Source organism: Protopterus annectens, chromosome 1.part0 (genome assembly GCF_019279795.1).
Source record: "Protopterus annectens isolate FY-2018-M chromosome 1.part0, PAN1.0, whole genome shotgun sequence".
Classification (NCBI taxonomy): Eukaryota; Metazoa; Chordata; order Ceratodontiformes; family Protopteridae; genus Protopterus; species Protopterus annectens.
In genome coordinates this window covers 778769340-778784122 of record NC_056725.1, presented here as the reverse complement: position 1 = coordinate 778784122, position 14783 = coordinate 778769340, and the positions used below count along the sequence as shown (strand labels likewise).

Below are 14783 nucleotides of genomic sequence, written 5' to 3'. Positions count from 1 at the left end.
GCTACTCTATACTGCACTGGAAGCCTTTTTTTTTTTTTTTTTTTTTTTTTTGAGGCTGAGGCAGTGGTGTTCATAACTGGGTAACTTAGTGATGAAGCGACAAGCTTTGTTTTCGGTAGTCTGAAGGAGTTTTTCTTAGAGGATGTGGCTGTTATGGGTATCCCATATTGCAGATGGGCCATAAGGACTCTTCTATCTATAGCAGCTCTATCTGGTCTGGATAGCTAAGGTGAAATTTTCGTAGCTCTGAAGAGTACTGAGTTAACTTTTGCCTTTGATTTCTCAATATGGGTATGTAATGTTAGTAGCTAGTCTAGGCACAAACTGAGGTATTTAAAGGAGCTGGTTATTTCTATTGGTATGTCACAAAAGGTAGTGATATTGAGTGACTTTGGTGATTTTTTTAGATTTTTAGATTGTGCCAAATAGCATTTTTTGTAGGATTAAGTAATAGTATGTAGTTAATTGAGGAATTGAGGGAGTGGATTCATAAAGATTGACACTAAGTCCACACTTAGTGTAGCCTTTCAGAGCGAATAAACAGGCACAAGGAATATAGTATGGATGTTATTGAATTCAGAAAATGTACACTAAGTGTACACCTACTGGCAACCTTTATGAATCCCTTTTTGTAGTTGTGTTTCAATTGTAGAGTGGTTGTGGCTCAACCTAAAAGTTATTATTTAAATCAAAATTTAAATCAACACAAAAGTTGTTGGAAAACATAATTGTTAAAAGCAGCAATAGTCACTACAGGGCATTTCCAGTACAGCTTTGGATGTAAATAAACTGTAAGTTTACTGATAGCATAGAGTTTAAGGCACAGAATTATCAGCTGTTTGACCTGTTTTTAAAACTTGGTTGGGGCACAACTGGACAGCAGCAGTAGCTGTATAGAAGAAAATCCTGATATTCTGCTTCTGTAATATGCCACGAGAACCCTACTCATAGAGCTGCCATGAGTCATTGGGAGGTTAGCCCAATGGTTAAGGTATTTACCTTACAGACACAAGGTGCAGGGTTCTATTCTCACATCAGGTAATTGACTAGGCTTAAAATGGCCCACAAGGGCAGTTAGCCTAGTACTACTCTATGAAACTATGTAAGTCTATTTCTAATATGGTTATTTACATTGCTCTTGAGGCCCAAGATCAATTCCCACTAAAGGATACAATCTCACTCCCAGCAGTCCACAGTGTAATACAATCTACATAAAAAATAATGAAACTATTCTGCTAGTGTCTGATACAGTTAGTAGCTCCATTTAAAAAGCTATAAGATCAGAATACTATCACAATACTACTAAAGATCTGAATACATAAGTTACTAAAGAACTAATAGGTTTCACTAGGCCTTCAGTCATTCAACTGATGTATGCAGTCAGTGCAAGATGTTACTTTCAGTCACCCATTGGATGAGTAGCCTTAATTTCCACCCGTATTTTATTTCTTTAGTAACCTGCAGTAACCAGCAGCTTCATCTCACCTGCCCAGTAAGGAGTGCCACCGCTCTTGCCCCAGTGTCCTGCACCTTGACGCTCCCACAATACCCTATGTTACCTGCCAGTGATATTCATTATTGGGAAAATTGTGTCTTTTATTGACCAATTACAGTGAATAAACTTGCCCCAGTGTCCTGCACCTTGATGCTTCCACTGTACCCTACGTTACCTGCAAGTGATATCCATTACCGTGAAAACTGTGTCTTATATTGAACAATTACAGTGAAGAAAGTACATTACTACCCAATTGCTGTAAAGTAATGTTTTCTGCTCTTTACACAATCTGTGTTCTAGTTGTGTGCACTCCCTGCTTGGTTGGTCTCCCACCTGGCCCCATCCCCCTTCCCTCTCTGTTCCAGTACAGCCATTGTGGAGAAATATCCCGCTTTTAGCTAGCACACCTCTGAGTTGCAACCACACAGTCAGTGTCCCCCCTCACTAAAGTCTAGCTTCACTAGAATTATCTAGCAGTCACAGCCACATCATGGGTGGCATAACTGCATAACTATAATTCCTTCCCACTGACTACCACTACATGAAGAACACCCATATGGCCTAACTTTGTGTATAGGTCACACTAAAACATCCATCAGGATTGATAATACCTAAAATGACTCCATTGCTGGCTATTAAACTGACTGTTTTTCTTCCTACCATGGTCTGTCTCTCAACCAGGTTTCTGCCCAGTCTGTTCACCCTCCTCTACACTCTGGGCTCACTTCACCCCCTACTTTACCACCATCCCCACCCACCCCTACTTCCTGTGACTTATACTGTAACCTCCATACCCATTATTTCCTCTGTACTCATCATCCATCACTTCCTCCCTAAAGACACTTCCCCCACCAAGCATAGGCACACCCTACCACATCCTACCTCCACATCCTCCAAGGCACAGCCTACCACATCCTACCTCCACATCCTCCAACCCACCCTAGCCATTACTCCAGAACCCTCTCTTCCTACAATGTTCATCCTCAATACCTACATCTATCTTACTCTCCTATTACTTACCATTCTCACACTCACTACCTCACTACCTCTTATCATATACAACTGTCTTACTCTCATACAGCCTTGAACAACCTAACTCATAAAGACAACACTTACTCCTTCTGCATCTCCCCATCTCTTTATAAATTCTCTAATATTTGCCTTTTTAAACATAACATACTTCAGCATACCTCCCTCTACTCCAAAACCAAAACAAAGTCATCAGCTACTACCCCCTCCATGCACTCCTTAATATACCCATAATTACCCTGCTTCTCTCTGGTGATGTCCACCCCAACCCAGGCACTACTACTACCTCATCTCCACATGTATCTCATAAAACCTCACCCTTCATTCCCCCCTCCTCACCAACCCCCCCCCCAACCCTCTCTCCTAGCCCTTCAACGTCCCACCCAAAAAGCATCTCTATCTACTGTCTGAATGTTCAAAGTATTGTCAATAAAACTTCAGAACTGCACGCCTGGATTGCCCTTAACTTCCCACATATTCTTACCCTATCTGAAACCTGGCTTAAACCATCTATCCCCAATGCTGAAGTTATACCTCCTGGCTACAACATCTTCCATTCTGCTAGAACTCCAAAGAAAGGTGAAGGCGTAGCCTTACTCTTTTCCAATCATCTACACTCCTCATTCTTACTATCCCTGTTCCTGATTTTCACCCAGCCAAAATGCTTATTCTGAACTGTCACCTAAATTCACACAAGAAATTTGCCATAGCATCTATATACATCCCTCCAGGCAATAATATCACCACCCTTGAGAATATTTTATCTTGGTTCTCCCTCAATATAACCTATGAAACTGTCATCCTAGGAGATCCAAACATTGACTGGTCCAAACTAACTACTGCCTCCTCACAATTTAGCATCAACTTACATGGTTTCCACCAACTAATCTCCTCACCTACACGCATTCATAAAACTTCATCTACCTCCCCAATACTCAATTGGATTCTCACTAACACCCCCACTCTCTACCACAACCCACATACCCTTCCTGATACCTTAAGTGACCATCTTCCTACCCACATCCTAAGATACACACTCCAAGCACCTATGTCACACTATTACAGAGGCTGTCATAAATTGTCCAGCTTTAAGCCTGAAATATTTAATTCCTTACTATCACAAATTAACTGGTCAATCCTCTGATGCCTCCCTCTCAGTGATGCCGTACTAGCATTTAATCAGATATTTCTCAACATTCTTAACTCCCCACCTAGGAGAATTAGAATTAAAGCCAACTACGCCCCCTGTTAACTAAAGAAACCTGATCCCTTGTGCATAAATGAGATAGTGCTTGGAAAGCTTGGGTTACAACCAAAACACCATCCCTTTCCGGACTTCCGTCCTGGAGGGGGCCGGGGTCCTGACGATCCTCTCCCAGGCGGGAGCTCTCCTGGCCCGTTCTCCAACACTATAGACAACTAGGGAATCTCTCCCAAAAAATGAATCAATGATGATAAGAGAACGTTCTACTCCTCACCTCAGTTTAATAGAAAATCTAACCCACAAAAATTTTTGGCCTGCTGTAAACAAAATCCTTAATCCTGGAAACCCTACCACACCCTCCCCTTTCCTGAATAATACCCCACTAGAAACTGCCACCCTCCTCAACAACTACTGCATTGATACTTTTCAAAAGTTAACACATACCAGTCACATCCCAGATTCCCCTCCCACCCCTATAACCCATACAGCAAAAACCTATTCTGCCTCAAACCAGTCTCTACTACCTATATCAAATCACTACTCCTTAAACACAAACCCGGTTCCCCCTCTGCTGACAACCCCCCTCCCACATTCCTCAAACTTGCTGCTGATTCCATAGCCTATCCTATTGCCTTACTATTCAACAAATCCATTTAAGAGGCCACAGTTCCAGACATTTGGAAATACTTTTACACAGTCCCACTGCACAAAGGTGGAAACTCTACTGACCCATCTAATTATAGGCCCATAACTATACTTCCCCCTTATCAAAAATACTTGAAAAGTGCATTCACACTCCATTCATGAATTTTCTTCTCCAGGAAAACCTGCTGACTCCCACTCAATATGGCTTCAGGCCATACAATAACACTACCACTGCATTGTTATCTTTTACTCACACAGTACCCGAGGTCAGAGACAGCAACCAACTAGTTTCCTGCCTTTTCCTTGACCTCTCCAAGGCCTTTGATACTGTTTCTCACCCTTTACTTCTGTCTAAACTATCCAATCTCAACCTCTCTGGATCCTCTTTTAACTGGTTTGCAAGTTACCTATCCAATAGGCAACAATCAGTCAGATGTCTTTCTTCCTGCTCCTCCTTCCTATCCATCAAAACAGGACTCCCCCAAGGCTCCATTCACAGAGGTCTACTTTTCAATATCTTTACCAATGACCTCCATACTGCCTGCAGACACTCCTCCTTTATTCAATATGCAGATGATTTGACACTCCTTACCATCTCAACCACTATCTCTGACCTCCACACACATACCCAAATTTCTTTTCTTCCTATTGAAAAATGGCTCTCCGACAATCATCTCATCTTAAATCCAAAAAGAAAAACAAAACTTCTACTATTTCTACCTTGACCTCTAGCACACCTTAAAACCACCTTTGTCATTACATCCCGCAACAATATTACCATCAAAGCAAAGCCCCACACTAAACTTTTAGGAACCATTATTGATGATGAACTGAAATTTAACCTGCACATCCAACAATGTATAAAAAACACCAAAAGCTTAGACTATGTTCTTCTTCTTTCGGCTGCTCCCGTTAGGGGTTGCCACAGCAGATCAACTGTTTCCATTTCTTCCTGTCCTCTGCGTCTTGCTCTGTCACCCCAGCCACCTGCATGTCCTCTCTCACCACATCCATAAACCTTATCTTAGGCCTCCCCCTTTTCCTGTTACCTGGCAGCTTCATCCTTAGCATCTTTTTCCCAATATACTCTGCATCCCTCCTCAGCACATGTCCAAACCAACGTAATCTTGCCTCTCTGGCTTTGTCTCCAAACCTTCCAACCTGGGCTGACTCTCTAATATACTTATTCCTAATCCTGTCCATCCTCATCACACCCAGTGCAAATCTTAATATCTTCAACTCTGCCACATCAAGCTCTGACTCCTGCCTTTTTGTCAATGCTACTGTCTCCAACCCATATAACATAGCTGGTCTTACTACCCTCTTGTAGACCTTCCCTTTCACTCTTACTGGTACTCGTCTGTCACAAATTACTTCTGACACTCTTCTCCACCCACTCCATCCTGCCTGTATTCTCTTCTTCACCTCTCTTCCACACTCACCATTACTCTGAACTATTGACCCCAAGTATTTAAACTCATCCACCTTCCCCACCTCACCATTCCTCTATCCTCCCTCTCATTCACACATGCATATTCTGTCTTAGTCCTGCTGACCTTCATTCCTCTTCCCTCTAGAGCATATCTCCATCTCTCCAGGGTCTCCTCCACCTGTTCCCTACTCTAACTACAGATCACAATGTCATCTGCAAACATCATAGTCCATGGGGACTCCTGTCTGATCTCGTCTGTCAACCTGTCCATTACCACTGCAAATAAGAAAGGGCTCAGAGCTGATCCTTGATGTAATCCCACCTCCACCTTAAACGCATCCACCATTCCCACCGCAGACCTCACCGCTGTCACACTACCCTCGTACATATCCTGAACCACTCTTACATACTTCTCGGACACTCCCGACTTCCTCATACAATACCACAACTCCTCTCTAGGCACCCAAAAACTTGGACTATTATATAGAAATATAAAATTCCTTACCTCTGACACTAAGCTCTCCCTGGCCCAAGCACTCTTCTGCCCCCCCTCCCTTCTCTATGCAGCTCCAATGTTTACTAATATCCAATCCACATTTTTATCTAAGCTAGAACAAACATACCACAAAATAGCTAAATTTGCCTCTAACTTACCACATTACTCACACCACTGCCTTACTCTCAACAAATTCCAATGGCTAGAATTTCCCCAACAACTCCAGTTTACTGAATTTTGAATCCTACACTCCATTCTATATAAACCCACATCCTGCCCTTCACTGTCCTTCCTCGTCACTTATTACACTTCCAGTCATTCTCTTTGTACATCTAACTAACAGCTCCCTACCAAACATAAACCTAACAAAAACATAGGTAGCTTCTTGACAAACATACTGTAGCCCAGGCCTGGAATAAACTCCCCTCATGCATAAGAAACACCCTCCCCCCACCACCAACATTTCAAAAATGAGCTAAAACAATTTCTACTTGACTCTAGGTCTTATTATTGCCATGATCCTACTTAATCTCTTCCACTCCTGCACTTTATCTGCTTCTGTCAATCAGTCTATCTCATCTACTCCATCTATCAATATGACTAAAACCTATGTAACTATGTATACTCTATTGCCTCACTTTACTTACCTCTTTTTACTATACTAAACTCTACCTTTACCATCTTCTTGTTCTTCTACATCTCTATGAAAAAAAAAAAACAATTAGCCAGGTTGATTTTACATAACTATAGAATAGTATGTTTCTCTTACTGTATCCACGCATGTCTCAGAGTATGCCAGAATATGTTCAGTCTTTTATGTCTTTGTATAACTTTGTATTGTTATGTATAACTTCGCTCTATTGTAACCTCATAGTTTTATTGCATGCTATGACTACTATGTCTATGTACTGGAACTTTTCTCCTAGGGTCTCCACTGAAAAAGGCCTATTTTGCTCAGATGGACCAACCCGGTTAACAAATGTCAAATAAATAAATAGTCTCATTCTAAACCATTCTGTGCTAACCACATGCCTATAAAATCTAATTCATCATGCATCAGTTACATTTAAGCAGTTAACAACTATCCAACTTGACTAAATTAACATAAAATGTACCACAAAAGGAGGAATACCGCTGTGGACCCTCTGATAGAATGTAGCACATTAAAATGTTACATAATATACAGTGAAGGCAGTGGAGAAATGCTTTAAATGAGGCAATATACAACAACATACTTTGATATTAGCAACAATTAGAACTTAAGATCACAGTTTTAACTGTACTGACTGAATTATGATGGGCTGCTTTTAACCCCAGTAACTTTTAAAACACTCTAAAGAAGTACATAAAGTACCAAACACAAAAAGGACATGTAAAAACACATTAATATTTTTTTTTAATCTTACAGACTTATTGCTGTTAATATGGAGTTGTTACCCCCATCATGATTTAATACCCATTATACCAATTTCACTTGTAGACATAACAGAAAAAAGTAGCTGTAGACCAAACAACTGACATATATGCAAATATATAGGCATCCCTGTGTGTGTGTGCGTGCGTGCGTGCGTGTGTGTGTGTGTGTGTGTGTGTGTGTGTGTGTGTGTGTGTGTGTGTGTGTGTAGATGTAAAATAGCCCACAAGGGCAGCCTATGAACCTAAGAGTATGTTGTATTTGTATTTGACATAGGTTCAGCCACGTCAGAGCTTCCACTCATCCTTAAAAAGTATTCCTGAATGCTGTCAATCACATTTCCTACTTCTAAACCTATGTGAAAATCAAAATGGGTAACCAAGATAACTTTTAATTTAATACATTTGTTGTGCTGCTCTTCTGTTGCAATTCTAACTCCAGAATACATTATCGTTTGGTCCTGAAGGTTGTAGCACTAAATAAAAACTTTTAATATTTGTATTAGAACAAGTTTTGTCAGCATGTGTATGCAGGCTTTGGGGTCCATGGTAACACTTCAAATGTTTTTGTAATCTTTTCAACAGCGAAGGGCACCACAAAATTATTTTGTGTTGTCTATCACAGATTCTGAAACAGGATCACAAGAAAAGGAGACACTGCAGCTTTAAATTGTACTGGTCTGTTCTCCTCTTCCAAGGACAGAAAAAAGGTGTATCCATAACACCACTGGCATGTGACATATTTCCAGCTTCAACTACCCCAATGACAAGAATAACAGACCAATTACAGAGACAACTGGGGAGTAAGTTGCTGAATGCCTTTGCATATCAGAACACAGAACAGTTAAGGTTAATTCTTAACATTCGCAGTAACTGTTCTTAACACTGTCCAGCTAAGAATTCCTCAGTGGCATGTTATTACATATGCCTTTTACAATAGTCTTTTTAAAAACTGTGAATCTTTAATTACTTTGTGCCTTGCACACAGGTTAAAGCATTTAATGTTTATATCCTAATATATGTTTTTGCATTTTGTGGATCTCTTTTGTTGACAGCACCTCAGAGACATATTATAGCCTAAGATTTCCATATGTTGAACACATAAGCTTCATGCAGATTCTGCAGCTGAATGTTCTAGGCATGCTGAGAGCTAATCTGAACTACGCGACTTGTTGCACTAAAAAGCTAAACAGTCATGTGTCAGCAAATCCCCATGCGTCACAGAGTACAAACAAATTTAACTCAGGCCAGCTGTGTAGGTTAGAATGAACTTTTGGATTATATATACATGCTGGTCTCCAGAAATGGAAATTTTTTCACTAAGTAACTGTAATTATTATTTGAGAAACCAAATTTTAGCCCCATACTATTATCTAAGTAAAAACAAACATCTCAAAAATGTATTATTCGGTTTCTGAAGGTGAACTGTGGCATGAAAATTATACTAGATATAATTATGATTATAATTCTTTTTTAGTCAGAAACATTCAGCTCATTGGAAAATACACAACAGTTTCTTGTTTAACCATTTTAAGTCTACATTCTTTTAGATAAACAATTCGACAAATTAGTCAGTGAATAATCATCTATTAATTACCAGCAGGCTTTTCATGTTGCTTCCCGGTCAGTGTCCTTAGCTTCTGACTACAGTTACTCCCCCTACAAGGACACAAGTACATGGCAGCTGATTTGTTTACAAATGCCAAACTATGGACTGCTGGATGGTTCAAAACTCACATGTAGTATACAGCCCACCCCAATGGGGAAAAATAAACAGACCTGTCTATTAAATACTGACTGACACTGACTGGCAAGAGATTCTGGTGGTTTACTGTAATGGATCCCTTCTTATTTCAGGTGGAACAAAGAAGCCACATGTCCACTTCATGCCATAACTTTCTTCATTACCAATAAAACTGAGACTTAAATAACATAATGAAGCCTGTGACCTCCTAAGCAGACTTAAGTTTCCATCTCTTATAACATAAGACAGATGTTAAGTTAGCTAAAACTCCACTCTATTCAGCACTCAGTCCAAAGAGCAAACACGGATGTGTGATGATATTTCTCACTTCTTACCCTGGTGTTACCAGTAGGACAGTGGGATCCAAATCATTCTCAGCTATTTGTATCTTAAATGTTTACATAGTTTAACAGAAATAGATGCAGAGTCATAATATACATTTTTGGCTTATATCTAATCAGCTGACAAACTTCAATTTGTTTCTCATGCCACATATACTAGTAAAATACGGGCAGTATCTTAGACTTTGAACATGTCTGCCTTAAAAAAATTATGTGTTTGAAAAGGTGCAAAATATATTATCTCTATGTTATGTTTTCATTACCTATATTATAACAGCTTTTTACTTGGTATTCAGAAAGGACCAAAAACATTTAAACGTATATTCCACCTGACAAATAGCCACTGTCCCATGGTCTGACCTCTTGGCCTTGGAAAAATCTTCCTGTTTAAGCCACGACCAAATAAACAACTGAAAACATTTTTCATCTGGCGTGCGCACACTTGAACCAGAATGGTGCCTTAACTAGTAGTGCATGCTTTTTTCCAGAATAAAACACATCTTATCAAACTCTAAAACTGGCAAAGTCACTATTTTTTTAATAAAGCCTTTTGCAATCTGTCTCTGATTCAGATTATGTGGAAATTATATCACAATGCTTTGGCTGGATCAAAATGCTCATTTTTCTCTCAAGGCTATTTTTTGTGATGAAAATCAGCGTGTCTGGGGGGGGGGGGGGGGGGCAGCATCTCTGAGAATCTGAAAGCAATCCAGACAGTGGTGGAGGCTCCCTCATCCCCGGTGCAAACAGAGATAGGTAACTTAAACATTATTAAAGTATGACAGCAGTTTGAAGTAATTGCATGATTCCATAAAAAATTAAAGGGTAGAACTGGAGAAACAGATAATTGCAAGGTACTATACAAAATTAAAGAGAAGAACTGGTGAAAAAGGGGATTACGGCTGCACACTCACGGAGGCTACAGGAAGTACAGGTATGTTTCCAGAAAGTAGATGCTAAGCTAAGTAACATAGAAAACAAGGCAACATGGAATAACATAAGAATGATAGGTCTTCCAGATAAAAAAAGCCGGACTACGGAATCACATCTCCTTCATTATGAAAGAGTTAAGGAATAAAATCCATATGGGCAGCATACCCCTTGTCACTTTCATGTCTAGAACATGATAAAAGAGTCTACGTGTGTTCTGTTCAAACAGCTTTATTTTATACAAACACATCACTATAGAGGCTTACTGACTTTGACTTAAACAACTTATATACAAACTAACAACTGCAATTATGTATGCTCTCTCTCTCTCTGGCTGCTTCTTCAAAATACCATTTGGGATTGCATGTGTCTGGAATTTATACGTGCACATACAGCCTCACATGTTAAAAGTTATAGCATACACATATTTATAACCTCCCTCTTTGAGAAATGGATCATGTAATTGTTATGAGACTATTCAGCATGCAAAAATCACAGGTAATCTTTAGTCATGTGCTATACAATATTAAATACACATGTATATACAATCAAGTTCCCGTTGCTGCGTATTTCACACTAGGCTTAGATACTCGTCCATATCGTGTGACATAAAACTGGGAATTAGACTTAGCAACTGGAGCAGTTTCTGCAAAATGGTTGACCTGTGGAATGTTTTAATCATTTCCTGGAATGGAATCAGAATTTTGAACACATTCTGCTCTGGAAACAGTGTCTGATTCACTCTTTGATTTAGTGTCTGCATCACAGAAACAATGTTGTGATTGCAATGATGATGATGATTCTGGTACAGGAAGAAGATATCTGCAATTCCTCCTACACTCCACACCCCCATAATTTACCAAGTAAAATCTCAGCTTGGCACAGATGGCTGTAATCTGTCCTATTCGATCAAAACCTTTTGTTGTCTGAATTCGTACCATCTCTCCATCCCACAATGGGCGAAGTAACCTGCTTGATCTGTCATAACTAGTTTTCTGGATACTATGCTTCTTAAACAATTGAACCTTGATAGTTTTATTGTTCTTAGGTTTAGGGTGCAACAAATCTGAAGAAATAGGTAGCATAGTTCTTAAGCAGGTGAGCCAAGAACATCATCATGGGATATGTTTCTGAGATTAACCAAATTCAAGAATACATTAGTATTGTCATGCTTTGACCTTTCCTGTAATTGCTTTGTACTCTGCACTACACATTCAGCTAGATCACTGGACTGAGGATTTTTAGGACTACTAGTGACATGTACAAAGTCCCATTCTTTTACAAATTTCTGAAACAACTGGATAGTGAATTGAGCACCATTGTCAGAAAAAAGTTTGTGTGGACTACCATGTACTGAGAAATGATGTTTCAACTTAGTAATAACAGCAGTGGATGTTAGGTTAGATAGTAGATCAATCTCAAACCAATTTGAGTAAGAGTCTACCAAAACTAAGTAGTCTTGATTGTTCCACTCAAAGATATCAGTAGCTACAGTAGACCAAGGTAGTTCAGGAACTGGGCTTAGCTGAAGCGGTTCTCTTTGCAAATGTGATCTGGTACTATTGCATACTAAACAAGAAGAAAGAACTCTATCAATGTCTCTTGGTAATGAAGGCCAAACTACTAATGTTCTTGCTCTTCTCTTAGTAGAAGTGGACCCTGGGTGATCACGATGCAAAATCTTGATATATTCTTGTTGTAAGGAAGCAGGAACAACAATTTTAGGACCTTTGAAAATAATGCCATCTTCTATCATAAATTCATCTCTGTAAGGAAAATACTGTACATTTGTACTTCAGGTGATACACTAGATTGCTTTGAAGGCCATCCAACATTAATATAGTGATTGACCTTCTGTAAAATAGGATCAATCTGAGTGTGATCTCTTAACTCATCAAGTCTAGTGGTGGAATAAATTACGCACTGACATCACATCAAAGTAAAAATTCTCGACGTCAAGCTGTTCTGTTATATTTCTGGGTGATCTGGATAAGGTATCAGCCAGATAGAGCAATTTGCCTTTTGTGTAGACCATTTTGAAATTGTACTTTTTAGAATTTGAGCACCATTCTTTGTAACCTCGCTGGAGCAGAATGCATGGACTTTTTTAGAATAGTAGCTAGAGGTTGGTGGTCAGTTTCAATCTGAATAGCTCGACCATAAATATTATTATGGAACTTGGAACATGCAAATACTATTGTCAAAAGTTCCTTCTCAATTTCAGCGTACTGCATCTCAATTTGGGTTAGTGTTCTAGATGCATAGGCTACTGGTCTGCTCTCTTGAAGTGTAACTGCACCTAGACCAAATTTTGAAGCATCAGAGGAAAGATTAACTGGTTTATTTATATCATAGTATCTTAACGTACTGTAGGTGGGGGTGGCAATTTTCTGCTTGAGGTCTTCAAACGCCTTCTGGTGCTGTTCCAACCACGACCATGCAACATTTTTGCATGTGAGCTCTCTTAAAGGTGATGTCAACTCAATGAGGTCTGGAATAAATTTGCCTAAAATAGTTGACCATGGCCAGGAAACACTGTAAAGCTTGCACATTATCTGGTGCTGACATCTCAAGAATAGCTGCTTGCTTGGTCAGGTCTGATCTCAAGCCTGTACTCGTAAACAAATGACCTATGTACGCAACTTCTGGAAGTCTGAATTTGCATTTCAGAGGATTGAGCTTCAAGTTTACTTTACATGCTCTATCTAGAACTTTCTTAAGGTTTCTGTCATGCTCTGCTTCACCATTGCCTCCAACCAATGGATCATCTACTATTATGGAGAAAGGATAACCCAAAAACATTTGTTCCATTGCACGCTGAAAAACTTCACTTGCAGAATTAATTCCAAATGGCATCCTTAGGAATCTTTATCTGCTAAATGGAGTACCAAAAGTAGTTAGAAATGAGGATTTACAATCAAGCTTCACTTGCCAAAATGAACTCTTTGCATCCAAAACAGAAAATTCGGTGGCATTCGGCAATTTCTTCGACTGTGCACATTGGATGATATGATCTTTTTAATGCTTTGTTCAGATCTCTTAGGTCAATGCATATTCTGATTTTGTCTGAGCCTTTTTTCTGAGTGGCTACCATGGACGACACCCATTCAGTTGGTTCTGTGACTGGGCAAATCACACATTGCTGCACCATTTTATCCAGCTAAGCCTTAACTGAATCTTGCATAGCTATCGGAACTTTTCTTGCTGGTCTGAATACTGGAGTGATCTCTGGGTCTAACTTCATGTAATACACAACTGGAAGTTTGCCTAACTTGTCATCAAAAACATCAGCATACTCTGAGAAAATGGCTTTGGAGAAATTAGAACTCAGAAATGCACTTATGTGATGAACTTCTTTAGCAAACAAAAGCAGATTTATTCCCAAACTATCTTTGAGACCCAATAAAGATTGAACTGGTCATTGGACTACATAGAATAACAAGTTGTAACAGTTGTTGGCCAAATAATATGAAAGCATCACTGAACCTTCAGTTTGAATTTCTTCACCTTCATAAGCAACAAGTCTCGCACTACTGGTTACATTGAACTGCTCGTTAATTCTCACTCTAGCGAATGTGTCTGCTGATATAACATTACACTTTGAACCAGTGTCTACTTTGAGCTCTAGAGACCTTCCATTAATCTGGACAGTACAAAATACTTCACTTCTTGTTAACAAGTTCACTGCGTCAACTCTTTCATCAAGCACTGATACATCATCTACATAGAAAGCTGACTAATTCTGCTCTACTTGATCAACTTGCTTTTTCATGTGACTTTTCTTTACAACTGTGTCAGGCTTACTTGATTTGCAAAACTTTTGGAAATAGTTCCATTTTTTACACTTGTGACATTGCTGACCAAATGCTAAGCACTTCTCTCTTCTAGACTCATGATTCCCACCACAATTGCGACAGTTAACAATAAAGCTAGATTTGGGTTTTGCTGATTCATGCTTGTACTGCACTGAGCTGGTGCTTGCACCCTTCTTGAAACTTTCTAGAAAGCCTTGTGCCTTCTTTGGAAGCCCTGTAGCTGCCATGTGCTTAGGCCT

The 14783-nt window shown here is 39.5% G+C and overlaps 1 protein-coding gene across 1 annotated transcript in view; it reads right to left on the bottom strand.

The window, feature by feature from the left end:
• Nucleotides 1-9409, bottom strand: part of LOC122794501 (cytochrome c oxidase subunit 7A2, mitochondrial-like) — a 165434-nt gene extending 156025 nt beyond the window's left edge. Inside the window, exon 1 of the mRNA XM_044062950.1 lies at nt 9312-9409. Within this exon, the coding sequence (XP_043918885.1) occupies nt 9312-9326 (15 nt within the window). The 5' untranslated portion in view covers nt 9327-9409. The remainder of the gene's footprint in view (nt 1-9311) is intronic.
• Between the last annotated feature and the right edge of the window lie 5374 nt (nt 9410-14783).